This window comes from Battus philenor, unplaced genomic scaffold (genome assembly GCF_028537555.1).
Source record: "Battus philenor isolate CCGP_79_NKW_IND1 unplaced genomic scaffold, ilBatPhil1.0.hap1 SCAF_6, whole genome shotgun sequence".
Classification (NCBI taxonomy): domain Eukaryota; kingdom Metazoa; phylum Arthropoda; class Insecta; order Lepidoptera; family Papilionidae; genus Battus; species Battus philenor.
Window position 1 is genome coordinate 10,536,915 of NW_027181726.1, and position 15,763 is coordinate 10,552,677.

At 33.3% G+C, this 15,763-nt stretch overlaps 1 protein-coding gene across 4 annotated transcripts in view; it reads left to right on the top strand.

Annotated features, from left to right (window-relative positions):
• The window catches only part of Rbp6 (RNA-binding protein 6), a 511,568-nt gene that overhangs the window by 283,551 nt on the left and 212,254 nt on the right, over positions 1-15,763 (top strand). For all 4 annotated transcript variants that reach the window (XM_068773329.1, XM_068773331.1, XM_068773330.1 and 1 more), the window contains exon 5: positions 3,548-3,589. In XM_068773329.1, the coding sequence (XP_068629430.1) occupies positions 3,548-3,589 (42 nt within the window). The remainder of the gene's footprint in view (positions 1-3,547; positions 3,590-15,763) is intronic.

Here is a 15,763-nt window from a genome sequence, read left to right on the forward strand (position 1 = left end):
CAACTCAAGTGTTGCACCTGCAGCCAAATTCGTTCCAATTAGGAGAAGTTAGAGTGCGCGTTGCTGACTGAACAGCAAATGATGCGGTCCCCACTTAGTCCCGGCCGACACTTACATGTCGTCTGAACGTAAATAAATTCAATTACAGTTTGCACTGAGTGCAAGTCATTAAACTTTCTTGTCCGTAGCTGCGTCCTGGCGTGTGACGCTTGTTAATTATCGAGATTTTACAACGCACCCGCTGATTGAAATTGCATGTACGTACGAACTGAAATTAATTGTGCCAGCGAGCTCCTTGCGCGACGTACTCAAATGAATAACTTCCAGTGTGAAAATGCTTTGTAATTTTCACCAGCAAAAATAACATGAAACTAACGTCGCTAAACATTTTTTTAACTGTTCGTAAAAGTTATATCATGCTAGTAATAACATTTAATAAACATCAATATTTTATTAATAAACACAAATAAAATAAATACTTAAAAAAATCACCACTATCGTTTTAGCCATAGGGCATCCAGCGCTGAACGTAGGCGTGCTCAATGAATAATTAAAAAAATAATATAGAAAAACAAACGAATATATTTAAAAAAAAAACAAGATTTATTAAACAATAAACTGAGATTTTCTATTTATTTCACAGAACACGACTGTAAACAATCTGTGACCCTATACGTCATACGATAAAACAGCCGATGAATTTTATACGTAATAATGTTATACGCAAAACATTTCACAGTGATTTATATAACAAGTAACCTATAATTTTACTAGTGATAAGTTAAAATATCTTTATTTAAAAAATATTAATAGACGTTTGCCTCATGTTTCATATATAAGGCAATAAAGGAAAAAAAAATCTTACCTACTCGCTTACAAAACTAGTAATTTTTTTCTCTGAGTGTTTCTAAGTGTTGAGTTGAAATTCTTGACCTTCGCAAATTGATATACGTAATAAATTAAAAAAATATATATATCAAGAAGAAAGATGTTCATTTTTATTATTAGTTGATTTCGATTCGATTTACAAAATTTATTGATCTCATATAAAACAATTCTATGAATTTTACTGCTTGAAGCCGTGTGGAATGGCATTCTAAATCAACCGTGGTTAAAAATAAGGAAAAATAATTTGAAATCAAGGATTCCAGTGGCATCCTGGTTGTCTACATAAAGATACAAATTAGATCAATGTATATAGCAAATTGCAAATATTAAATAGATACATTTTTAGTACGTAATAATATTAGGAAATCTTTCATCAAAATATCTAATAGGGTTTTGTCGTACATTTTCAACATAAACATTTTTCAAACGCGTGACATCTAGACAGCATGACATAAAGTTGCACAAGACCCAGACATGGATTGTTTGCTTTATATAAAATTTAACATAATCGACTTAACGTCGATGCCGTCCGTCCGTGCACATAAACCGACATGCTCTATTCCAAGTAGTAGTGATACCCCACTAATGTGCTTTCTCCTACAATCTTTTCTTGCGATGACACGCTAAAATTTATCAGTTGCTCGTTGAAATTCCGTCGTAGCGATCACGGTTTAAGGTGCATTTCAGTTTGATTCATAAGTAGCGACTTGGGATAATTTGGAATTTGAAAGCAGTGATGTCAATCTTTATCGTTAGGGAAGTTGTAGTAAGGGGGAGGTCGCAGGCGGCTAAGGAGGGTGCGCCACTGCGTCGATTGTAATCACGCAAATGGCTCTATATCAAAATGTCACACTCGTATGATATCGATGTTTCGTTGTCAATTCTTTGCAGGACTAGCTCAGATTTATTTTTGCTTTTACTGCCATTTTCCTTCCTCGATGATAGCGTTAATTGCAAACTATTAATTTTTAATACTTTTATAAAAGATCGCATCAAAATATTCGTACGTAGATCAAGTATTATTATACCAATTTAAAGTTTGAATGAATTCGAAATTTCGCAAAATTGTTACTTTGCTTATTGTTACAATAATGCTACTTCCAGCAACGGCGATATTGGCGTTCAAAAATTTTATTTTAAGCAAGTTTTTTCAGCTAAAGAATTTGCATGTAAGATAAATCGCCGACTTTAGATGAAAATATTTAAAAACTTTTCGAACACCTTAAAATTAAAGGATCCAAGTCACGTATTAAACAGTCTTTTGAAGCTCCGTTTTATTTTTCTATCAACGCAGGCTGCCGGCTGGCCACTGACTGCGATCGCTTCCATTAAAATAACTCGTTAAAATTTATCATCGACCCGCTTAATCGCTTTAGCACCACCATCTGGGGTTTTATGATTTTTCTGCTCGCTGTATACACTTTTGTGGTCATTATAAAACGTTTACAAAATTGCTTGAGTCAACTTAATTTGAGGTAGGGGAAATTATCATGTGTTTGTAACATTACGTTTAAAATTTCCACATACTACGCACATGAAGGTTATAGACCGTCTGTTATTCTTTTTTTTTTAACGCTTCCTAGTCCGCATTCGACCACTTGCCCGCTTGATGGAAAGCTACGATGCGGTCGAAGATGAGGCACGCAGGCTGTGTAGGTACCTATTCACTCTGACCTGGAAGAGACCTGGATTTCCTGGATAATTCTCGGTAAATAAGGGAACCGACAGATCACTCCATACTCGGACTAAACCTAATGTATACAAACACATGATAAGTTGCGAAAAATTTAAAACCACTTCTACAACTTAATGACCGTTCGCACTTATTTTTTCTTGGTAACCAAGTCCATCCAGAGACTGAATAATCCGAATGGAAGAAATAAACATTTAGACAAAGACCGTCGTTTGTACTATATCTTTTTCTATTTCATATATTTAACTTCTTATCTCCTATGTTCGTTTACAATAAAAAGTAAATAAATAAATTTACTTAGTCAATACAAAAAATGTATTGCGTTGGTAGCAAATGAAATGTGATTTTAGACATTTAGTTGACAAATTTCAACAAAATCTAGAAGCTCTATAGAATTTAGATTCCATTCGACAAAGCGGCCAGCACAAGTGGAAATGAAACGTTTTACCTTTAAAATGTCAAAGGTAGCTTCTTTGGGTTTATATTTTGCGTTTATAACGGTCAGCGGCGCGTCGAGATACGAGCAAAAAGACTTGAAGCGACCGCTCGTTGCCGAGAGAAAATCTGAGGGCTTAAACAGTGCCTCGTATGAAATAGTAGCGCTCGCTTACATGAAAAACACGAAAGGAGAAATCGAGTGACAGGACCATGGTGGAGGAATTTTTACTTTCAAAGATTTTAGGAACAATGAATGGTAATTTAAATTATAAAATCTGTGAGAACTATTCTAATAAGCAATTAATAGTGAAAAGGAAGAGTAAAAATCAAGTACAGAGTTCAACAATTGTTGAGTGTAATCATTTTAACGGCTCATACTGTAATAAGAAAATTAATCATGGAATAATGAGAAGAGGAATATCTCTTTACCTGTTATTAAAGTTGTACATAATAATTATTGTATGTAAGATTTTTAAAATAAGATTAACATCTTAAAAATATGACTTAATATGTTGTTTTTTTTTTCAGATTGATCCAAAAGTCGCCTTTCCCAGAAGAGCACACCCAAAGGTAAAATTTCTTTAATATTTCATAAGACAAATAATAAAGGCCAATATTAAATTGAAAATTAAACGCTGTTATACTAAAGTTAATTTAATATTAAAGTGCCTTCCCGGTTTCCCAGAACAGTGAAGTTAGTATACGGTATGATTGTAAAACGAGCCTTGGCACGCCGTTTGTTTATTTTCAAATATTTACACAAAATATTATTTTAGGGTGGACATAATTCTCTTTGGCTATTAAGATGTTGGCTCATGGTGCATTAATAATTAAGGACTTGTTATTTAGTATGCGACCTGTGATCTTGAGACTGTACGTATTATACTCAATTGCCTTTTTATTATATATTTATTTTATAAATGAATAGTTTTTTAAGTTCAAATTGTTCAATTTATAAAACCATTACTTGCAATAACCGACATAGTCTAGTAGGCGAAAGATGAAATTTCCAGTGCTGGCCGGTCACATAGAGCCTTAAGGCTCTGGAGTAAAGATCATGAACCTGCAAGCGCATCGTAGGAGGAGGAGGCCGTCTAAAGACGCTGGAAGCAGACCTTTTCCAACCGGTCTTAAATGGAAATCTACAGAGAAAGCATATATCTTGAAATAGATATCCTGCGGCTGAAATGGCGATGATGATGGCAATAGGTCCTTGAAATGTATGTAATAGAAAATGTGTATATTGTTATCCTAAGTATGTTTATATTATAATAAATAGATACATTAATATTAAAAACCAAGAAAGTATTAATATTTAAATAGAAACGAACTCTGTTTTTCTTCAGGTTAGAAGTAATTATAAATTATAAGTCATTGAATGAAAAATAGTTCTTCACCAAGACTTAAAATATAGACTTAAATATAACCAAAAATGCGCCTTTTGTCTAACGCTTAATAGTCGATTTTGAAAAAAATATTTAAAAACTGCAAAGTTAAAAATCCATAGATATTGTCAACTCCCGGTTTCTTTTCTTATTAAATTTAATGCACATCAAATAGGGTATTTGCATAACTTAAATTTGTCGAGTCACGTTATTTTCTTTCATTTTATCGCAATTTTCTGAGGGATTTTGTGCAATCGCTTCTACACAAAATGATGACGTCTCGTTATTCGGCGGGATAGTATAATCAAGTCTATTGCTGACTACCGGTTTTGTAGGTTCCAGTAAGTATGACCTATCACTGGAGGGGGCAGACCGCATTTAATGTAAATTGGCTACAACCGTGCCGTCGGCTCGCCCGCATAGCTACGTTTTTACATTCAAGTAGCTGATACTTGGGGTTTTATTCGACCCCGCTCCGGTTAGCTGCGACGCTCTTGCTTTTGTGTTTGGGCTGTTGAATAGTAGAGCGCAGTCAATTGATAATAAATTTGAGTGCATTATACCGGTGAAGGTTTCGGTTTGAAATGCAAATTATATGAAAAGGTTTACGATATCGTTCAAATACTGTCGAGTAATTACTTACGACCTGTTTTTACTGAAAGTGTCATCGGGTACTTCCTATTTTTTATATCACAAAAAGGTTGTTAGAATAAAATTTTTGAAGCCACATGCGGCTCTTTGAAGGGTTAGTTCTGGCTTCGACCTCTTGTTGAATAATTTCAATATTCGGAGCAACGTACTTATGTAAATCATTTTATTCCACTTTATAAATCGCGAAATTGAAAAGCCGATTAGTATTCACTAACTAGCATCGTATTACATAGTGACAGAATTACAGTGTTGTCACTTTAATTTTAATTAACAATGAATTAAATATTTTAATTATCAAGAATAGGTATTTAATTATAAATAAATATTTAAATTTAACACATATATTTTCAACTATTGTTCATATGTTTACAATAAATATAATATTTTTAAAAAAAATATTACTTTCTCTAAGTACGTATTTAATTTCGAATCGCGATATTTTCAAATTACAACAAATGGCTCAGTCAATTAATGACCTTGATAATCCTCATCATTTACCATTAAGTACAGAATCTGTTTCTCTAAATATTTCAGATTAATTAAAATTATTTATTTGAATCACGAACAACTATAAACTAAAGTAATTAGTTTTCTTTTTAATTTAGATATAAATATTATTGATAAAAAACCCCAAAATTTCATTATCTCGATACTAATACAATTTTCTAGTGTGTTAATTTTGCAATTTCAGCGGAGAGAGTCGACACGCTACCTCTTTTTAAATGGACGTTAAACTTGATGGATGGTTTTAAAACATCACGTTATATTACTCTATCCGGGCTGCCCGTGCGGTGTTGCGTGGCCAGTCAAAGGGGATGCCGGCTATGCGAATTACATGAATACATTAAGGGAGGAGTACCGCATATGTACATGTAATACGATGATGCTTACGGATACGTTTAGGTCTATCTATCGTATACCTAAATTATATTAATTAAAAAAAAGTTCGCTTATAAATGGATGGGAATAAGCATAAAATTATATAATCTGTATTGTTGTGTAGCAAATAATATTCTTTACAATCCCGTATAATAACGTTTTTCACGCCTAATTACTTGTTATGAGAAACAACGGCGCACAAAATCGGGTGATTTCGTCATTACTTGCGGAGGCGAAATTCAAATTTCTGATTATCATTTGTTGCCACTTCTGCTTCCCTTCTAGTGCAAACAATAGGAAAAAGGGAACGCCGCTCTCCAGGCACAGGCTACGAACAAAACAAACGAATTTTTAATATCGTCTTTATCGATAATTGAGACTTGCGAAAACCTCTTATTTTGAAAACTTTCAGAGACTATGAAAGAGAAGTCGTGAAAGAAAATGGAATTGGAAGAAAAAACTTTTTTCATCTTCTTTGTTTGACATTGACAGTCACTAAACTTCGTTTTTTTTAACTCAGTGGATCTATTTAATTTAGAATTGATTCAGCAGAATTTAATTGTCCAGCATCTGGCAGATGACTCGGCCAGATATTGGATTTGTAATGTTTTTAAAACTTTCAGGATGTTTATTAAAAAGAGGTAATTTGGTAGAATGATTTCAATTATTCACTCGTTCTAGCGAATAAAAGTGTCTGTTATAAAGCGTATAAATCGAAATTGTTATGAATAGTCTGGGAATCTAAGTAGCTGATAGTTGATACAAGAATGGAGAGAAGCGTGCGGGAAACAAAGGCTAATATGTCATAGCGGCCAAGTTAATTGACGCCGTTTCCGCAGCGACGCGCCGGAACGCAGACGTCAGCGTTTCCTCCGCTTACATATTTATACGAAACGACTGCGTTTACTTGCCGTCGGTAAAATAATGCGAGTGTGTGTTCTCTTTAACGTCTTTTTTACATTTAAAATAATTTTATTTATTTTCTAAAATTCAGACTGAAATTGTTAAGCTCATAATATACTTGAAGCATGAAATATAAAACGTTTGTGAAACAAAAATGATGTATTATTTTAGAGTCTAAAAAGGGCAATAAAGGATTATCGATTAAAGGTTAATACATTCATTCGCTCAGCTCCAATCATATATGGCACTCCCTATCCAAAAATCAATAACCTTAAAATAATAAATAAAGTAATGATAAATTAGTAAGAAAAAAATCCTTTCCCTCGCCGTCTGCAACCATCGACTTTTTGCGACCTTAACTTTGTCGTCCAGCAATAAATTCAAATAGCTACTTTTTAAAAATCAATGATTGTTTAATATCTAATCTTACAAAGTTTTGTATTGACTGAGGTTACTAATGCGTTATTAAAAAATAATAATGTTAAATTTTTTAGAGTCTACTTCTTTTAGGCTTATACACCTATAACCAAATACCCATTAAATAGGAAATTACGAGTAATAACGGATGCTTTAAGCGTAGTAAATCATTACGTTATATTAGAATAATTTCGTTTGCGTAGCTGTTTAGAAAAGACGCTCTCGCGAACTTTAACCTCGGCAATTTCAATTAAAGAGCTCTAATCGAGCTCGAAACGGTCGCCGAAATCGGTAGCATTTGTTATCACCGCGGCATGAGTTTATACTCTTTAATGGACTTTGTGGAAGTAGTTCGAACTCTCCTTACGGGTAAGATATTTGAGGAAAAACTACCCGCCACCTACCGCAGCAAGTGGGGAACTTGCTGAACTATGGTAGACGCGGAAAGCTCGACGCGGTAGGGCGGGGAGGGCGTCCGCGCCCAGTTGGTGCGATTTAACGTGTTTCATTAAACGTTTTGTCGGTGTAATCGCAAGTAATTTAAGTGAAGAGAGTCGAGCTTCCGACTTTGTAAGTATTTTGTGTTTTCTTTTTAATTACTTCGTTTTAACTTTGTTGTCGGTGTTTAAAATCTAACTGACAGCCAAATAACCGAATAACAAAGTTCTTTTGTAACTTACAAGGGTGAGTATAATGTAATTGAAAGATTTTTAACAGATAACTTCCACGAAGAACACAAACTTATATAAAAAATCTTATTCACGATGTCACTTTCAAAAAAAAATTTAAAAAATATATCTAAGCTTCTAAGCTGTAAAATCTGCTGGAGAGTCCAGCAATGGATGTCCAAAGACTGTAATGATGATGATGATGAAACAAATATCTACCTGGATAGACAGTTTTATATAAAAAACATGCTTTGGAAAAATGTAGAATTTTATTTAAACAAAAAAAAAAAAAACAGAAAAGAGTTTAATAAATTAATATTATTAAGCGAGCATTACAAACGAGACCAAGACAGTGACGTATTCTAACGTTTGTGCGTCGTTAATTAAAGGTAAAATACATATAACATAGCTGTGAGTAATGCGCGTAGGGCGAGTTGCAGCGTGCTTCACTCTGCGGCGACGGGACTTATGCGCCGCTGGACGCTAGTTATGAGCTCCGTCCCGTCCATAAGTCAGCCGTTACATCTGTTCCATCATTCTCTACCGAACTTGCCTTCATTACCCGGTCTCACGTTGTAAACTGCGAACTTCGTGCATAATTGATTTTAGAGATCGATAGCGCAATAAGCTGGCCTACGAATTCTCTACGTATAATTTCGTACAACACTGTTCGTACAAATGAAATTTGTTGAATACATTTGCATCAGCCTTTATTGAAATTTGCATAACCCCGAACAATTTCAACAAATCGTTAACTTTATTTATGTCGCCTAATAATATTTGCACAAGACTATTCTATCACAAGGCAGGAAACAGCCTTAGTATTGTTTTTAAAAAGCACGACGTAAAAAATTATAAATAACATCAGTGTTTCAATGATTTCAAGACATTTCCATTACAATACGTTAGTAGTACGTAAATAGTTTATTTACTTTAAGGATGTCTAATTTAAGCATAGCACTATACCGCCTAATACTACGGTATATAAAATCGCCAACAGAAAAACCGCATTTAGCTACGATAAAAAAAAACTTTATGTAATAGCCTATACCATCCTTCTTTGTATGTTATTACACAAAATAATTATAAAACTCGTTTGTTTGCAAGTCAACCTTCAGCATTTGTTTCAACGTTAACACAAGAAGTTTTTCAAGTTCCTGTGTTAATAAGAAAACATTTTCATAAAGTAAATGTCGGTAATTACGTGTTTTAATAAGGCAAAAGGTAATTTCTCTCAAGAGTAGTATTTTTCAAAACTCCGATCGTTATGAACAATAACATTTTTTCTCGGCAAAATTTATAAGGTTTACCAGTTAATACTTTTACAATCGCTCGAACGACGACAGAGTTAAGAATAAGGTCTTGAAAGCAAAAGTTCCACGTAGAACGGGGGAGCATACTTTGTAAAGAAATTGCATTTAATCATGTTGGGACCTTCTCATAACTTGGCTTTCTCTCGTATATTTTATGAATTCCTTACATATTTCTTGTCAACAATTGCTTTAATACTTTCTACATCATATACGGAACTTTAACGGGATTCAAACTATTTTAATAAGATCATAATGCATATAAAATCTATGGAACTTTCAACTGCCAGCATAACAACGGTTTTTGTATCGATTTAAATTCCACTATATTTTTTTTATAATAAAAACAAACTATTGATGCTCTTTTTGCCAGTAACACTTTTAATAGACGATATGTAATGACATAAGAATTACGGGAATATTTCTCATGAAATTAAAATCATTTTGAAGTATATAACATATATGGTAGATTATTTCATTTTATAAGAAATGGTGGGAAATTAAAAAATAAACCGCAATGTTATTTATCCGAAATTCAAAGTTTTAAAAGTAAATTTTACATGGAAAATTACACAGTTTTTTGTAAAGTTACTTGTAAAGTTAAATTTAGCTTTGATCTTCCAACTTTAAAAAAGTTATTTTCTCACGTTGAGCATTTACAAAATTTACAAGTTATATAAACCGAAAATAAGAGACATCAACGTAAGAATAAAAGTCTTTTAGGATTTCCACAGGGGAGTTCCACAACCTGTTGGTTGGAATTGTACATATTCTAGCTAGGTTACACCTGCAATATCCTAATGTTAACTAGTACGGTAACATAGATAAGTTTAGACTAATATGGATTAAGAAATTCAAGCGTAATAATGGAAATAAAACATTTAAAATCTTTCTTTGTTACATTTAAACGAAATGGAAACGACGCAGAAGTAAAACAGAGTCACGGTTATTGCAATACACCGATGCGGTTATACATCAACTGGGATTTTTAAACTACTGTGAAATTGGCAAGTCACTACGAGTTTCGTATATCGTACCATCAAAAGATTTAGCCATAGCTCGATTTTTAAAAACCGTTAAAGGAGCCGTGAGCACTTGATACCGAATCACATAGGACGCCAGCAGTCATCAAAATATTGCAGGCGTGAATTAAACGTAAAGTCGTAAGTATAAAATATAGTTTAGACTGTAATAAAGTTAAGCAAAACTGCGGTCAAAAGACTTAATAATCTAATGTAATTGACTAAAGAAAAACGAAAAATTTGATCATGAGTGTTAGATACATTATAATTTTAAAAAACTTGCGTATTGTTAAGGTTGCATATTACAATTTCTCTTAATAAAATTTACAGTTACATTTAGTTACTTAAGTCTATGTGTATTTAAATGAAATATTTGCATCCCAAATTACACCCTGACTGTGAAATTATAAACCATTTTAAGTTTTTAACGATTTGTACTATTTTATAAGACATTGATATACAGGTAAAATAAATACTATATCAGCCGAGGAAAGTGCCCACTGCTGAACAAACGGCAAGCGCAGCAAATGACGTCCACCCCCAGAGTGGATAGATAGCCTTGGCTTTCCATCTAGTATTATAGGAAATCTACGAAAGAGGCCAGCTGTGGACATTTTACTTCGGAAATAATGATAATAATAATAAATATATTCGATTCAAAAAATATTAGTTAACGAAATGTAAAGTAATTTCTGTACGAACGAAATACTAGTGCAAATAAAGTAACAAAATTTAAAGTACCTACTTAATTGTACCGGCTAACTAGCTTAGTTTAAAACGAACGTCAATAAACGGATATGAACTATGATCGTGTCCGTGCTCCTGATGAGCGACTAACTTGCAAGCGGGACAACCCATCATACGCGATGACACGCTATTAACCCAAGCGAACTTGCCTGGGCGACTTACTCCGCTGAAATGTTTCGAGACGTAACCAGCTATTTGGTCATTACGGCACGGGATTTATGCACAACGGACATTTATATTTCGTTGGGGTTCGTGAATTAATAGGGTAGACTACATTATTATATAATGTAATTTATTCTGATTTGAGTCGGTCGTCTTTCATAAATGCGATGTGGCAATGGCGTGGGTGGCATAGTTGTATTTTAGTTTGATATATTTTAGTTTAATAAATATCCTCCGTTTTTACATGCGTTAATTATTGATTTCATTAACATTAAACACCATAAAATGACCATTATATATATCTCTCAATTACAATCTTTTTTTCTAAGTATATATCTTAATAATAGAGTTATAGCAGCGTAGAGGATCAACGGGGGACCCACACCTTGTTTAAATTAATCAATGTAATTACTACTTGCCCACCGTGAAGTGAAACATTGCAATAAAAATAGTATATCTAAGAATTTGAAGAATGAAGAATTCAATATATGATTAGCGTGTATGTGAAAAAATGTTACAAACACCATAGACAACAAGACGCACCAAGTCCATCCTTTTGTGAAGGAAATCTTCAACACAAGGCACACAGCTTGTTTGAATTAAACAATATAATTACTACCTGCCCTCTGGGGAAAGAACAAGGTTATGTGGGATTCCTACCCACTAGAACCCATCGGTAGTCATCTTCGGTATTTTTGGAAGGGCGACCAGAGTACTACGTAACTCGCGGCTGCCTTTAGTACAGTGCTAAGACACATCCCGAGAGTAAGCTGTGCTTTCCCCGGTATCCTTTCTTTATCGCAGCAACACGACACCACTTCGCGTTGTTGCCCTTTTCGGGCCTGCTTTGGATCTTTCAGGGTGTTTCAAAACGTACACTAACCTTCAGAAATGAAAATAACGACTGAATAGAAGAGAGAACTTTTGAGATTTATACATAGATGAAACATATGAAATAGTAGATTTATATTTAGGCTAAATTATTATTTAAATCGTTTTGTTTGTCTTATTAGACAATCGCCTAAATCGTCTAATTGCATCTCACGAAATTTCTTTGTTTGATGCATAGTTAAAAATCAGAAGTAATACCCATAATTTATAGATGCATATATTAAGAGGATTTTTTGGCTTTATTATCTACTTGGACGTTTGAAAAACCAATTCATATACTAATATTTCTTTAAATGTTTCTGAATGTTCATCGATTTGCTGCCAATAATTAAACAAGAATTTTAATGATATTAATGCCTACTTTGGTATGGGTTAAGAATTATATTCATTCATATTTTATACATATTATTTGTCCTTGATATGCAAAAAAGCGTTTCATGTTTGTACGCACTCTTACGTGCAGCGGTTATATCAGCGTCACGGCATCGCGCGACACGACATTATCGGTATTGTGGCGGCGTAAAAAATGACTTCCATAATAATTTGTGACAAGAAAGCTTCCATTTAAATATAACATGTTATATATTTAAAAATGCTAATAGCTTGCCTAATATTTCAGGTAGCTATTTTAGCCAGGGCATATTTTTCTTGATATTATCAAAATAAATAAAGAATAATTAAAGGACAAGTAAAATAAAAAGTGTTACATTTTTAAAGTAAAAAAACTGATGAAAGTGTGTTAGAATTGTCATGTAATCGATGAAATAGAAAACATTTTTATTATAATTATTGTTTACTATTGAGGCGTTAAATGAATGCATTATAATTTCGAAATACGTAATCTTTATCTTTTTTTACTTGTCACGAAAGGAGAGAAATCTTTTGAGAGTACGGTTATTAACATAAATTCGATGATATAAGATTAACTTCAGATTCATTAGAAAGGATAAATAACGTAACGAAATCGTAGAAAGAAAAATATTTTTTTTTAAAATCTTGCATTAATACATATTAAAATGAATTATTGCTTACTATCTATATCTGCAAACTTTGCTCTACGAGAAGTTATTAGCCCGTCTTACATTTCAAAAGAAAAAAAAATGTAACATAATTCAGAGTTATTATACAGGTCGATTGTAAAAATGAGCTATACATTCCTCTGTTTAAAGTTTTAGTACCTATGGCCAATCGGTGTGCAAATGGTAGATATAAAATGATTATGTTTTTTATATAATAAATCTACTCGAATTGTAGGGCTGAATATATTTTTGGGATCAAAAAATAAATTCTCTCTGCCATACGACTAAATACGGAGTATACTGAAGCGGAGCACATCTAGTCCTTTCCCAATTTTCCTGCGTCACTGTTAGCCAATTTAAGTATTAATAAAATGACAAAACGTGACCCGAGGCAGCGGCCGTCATCCATCACGGGCACACGTCAAGTGGTGGTGGAGCGATTAAAAAACTGGACCTAGCCGATGTATGTTGCTGCAGATAAAGAATATTTCAGCGGGTTTTTTGGTACAATGTCCGCCGGTAAATGTTCTAGACAAGGGTGAGATTAAATATTAAATTCGCGGTTTGGAATTTCGGGTTGAAAAGTAACGGCGGCGAGCATACGCTTACTCGCCCCGATGCCCGTTTCAAAATCCATTTTGCAGGGCCGCATCCGGACCGTAAACAAAAGTATGTAATTTTTATCGCGGCTAGAATTACGCCGGCTAAATTGCTGGGGGAGAAAATCAGATTACGGTAGCTTAAAATAAGAGAGCTTTTATTAAATTCATTTGTGGCTTAATTTTATTTGTTTTAATTTATCTGCTAAAATCTTTACCAATACTGGTAACAGTATAATGTGAAAATAATACCTATGAATGAATTTATTTAAATCCCACCCGAAATCGAATGATCCCACTTTGATGTATTATAATTGTTTTGTAGTAGTGCCACGACATGTTGATAAAAATAAAAGTCAGTGTCAAAAACTCAATGCGTTGATATTGAGAAACGAAGAAGCACCAGCATCTATGCATTTACTAGACGATTTATGACTGTAGTGGCTTGAATAGATAAAAATGTAGCCAATTATTTCAAATTATTTTTATGTTTGTAAATTATGTGAATAACATGATTAATTTTGTAACACCTTAAATAGATTATTTTTATTAACATGTACATGCTTAACAATGATGGTTATACGGTTTGTATTTTAAACTTCGGAAATCGACTCCAATACCATCGTTGTTAAAAACTCTCCATCTTTAATAATATATTTATATATTAATGAAAGCGCCATCGCAGTCCTTTAACATGCGTACGGCCTATCAAAATCAGGTGCATTGTGAGGCTATGGGGTTTGAGGAGGGTTGGTGTAAGATCACCCAACAGACAGGTGTGGCGTAAGGGGTTTTGTAATCTGTCCCTCGTAGCAGGCTTGTTCTCTAACATTAATTTTTGCACGAAATGACACCAGCGTGAACATGGAATAATTCTCTTTCAGCTGCGAAGCGCATGCTGTGTCATATTCTCGTTATTACTAATAGTGGAAACCGAAATAGTGGAAACTTGTTTTCCTAGCAACAAAATAACCTTTTTTTTCTCGTGATGAAATTCACATGCTTTACGGTATGATATTTACGGAAGATGGTTTACGCTGGATCCTTTACTGATAAATTCCAGTGGATTGTTTTGATGCCTTCCATAGTATGAACGACGCTGATGTAAACTAAAAATATACTGACAGACGTCATTAAAAATTATATTTTTAAAAAATTTAATAAATGGACGCATACTACGGATGGACATTTACTACATTAATGTTGTTACTTAATAAATTAATGTTGAGATGTCAGAATCTTGTCCAATTATTTAGATTAAATTATTAGAAATACAAAAAATGTGACAAATCCGGTTAAAATTTTGACATAAATGTGATTACAAAGTTGCTCAAAAGTGAACGTAGTGTGCGTAGGCGATAGCACGACTAATGATTGATGTAGTCATATATCTCTGTTGAAACTAATGACAGGGTGAGGGATGTTGACTTTCAAGTTATTAATTAATATTGCTATTATTTTGGCAGCTATGATTACTAATTTTGTGTCATATTAGTATCGTGACTGGTTACATTTTGGCAAGTACTTATATCAAATGATGTATTATTATTAACATTATGCTACAGGTGATACTATTTAAAAACGCAGTATACTTTACGAGCAGTAGCAGTCTAGTGAGAGAGAGCCTTGAGACTTGCGATCGTTAGTTGTGGGTTCAATTCCCAGGATATAATCCTATTTGATTTAGAATTTGCGCATAAATTATATAGGATTGCTACTGCTCACAAACAAGTTTCCAGAGGATGGGCAGCAGTGTCATCTGTGTACTATTATACCACACTGCGATCACCAACACACCTACCAAGCGCGGTGATTATGGTATATTCCTCCTATAGGTCGGTATGCATACAGTTGACGATATTTTAATGATAAATTATTATTTTTGATTGTGTATCATTATTATTTACATATTTAATTAATTCGGTTTTAACGTGTTCAATTTTATTTTAATGACTATTGTGAATGTAAATTTAAATTTGAACAAATAATATCATTTTGTTTTCTTCTTTTTTACATACCTATATTTTGTACAGCATTAGGCAGAATACATTTGGATAGTCTAATTATTTTCAGTCAATTATTTCCTTTGGT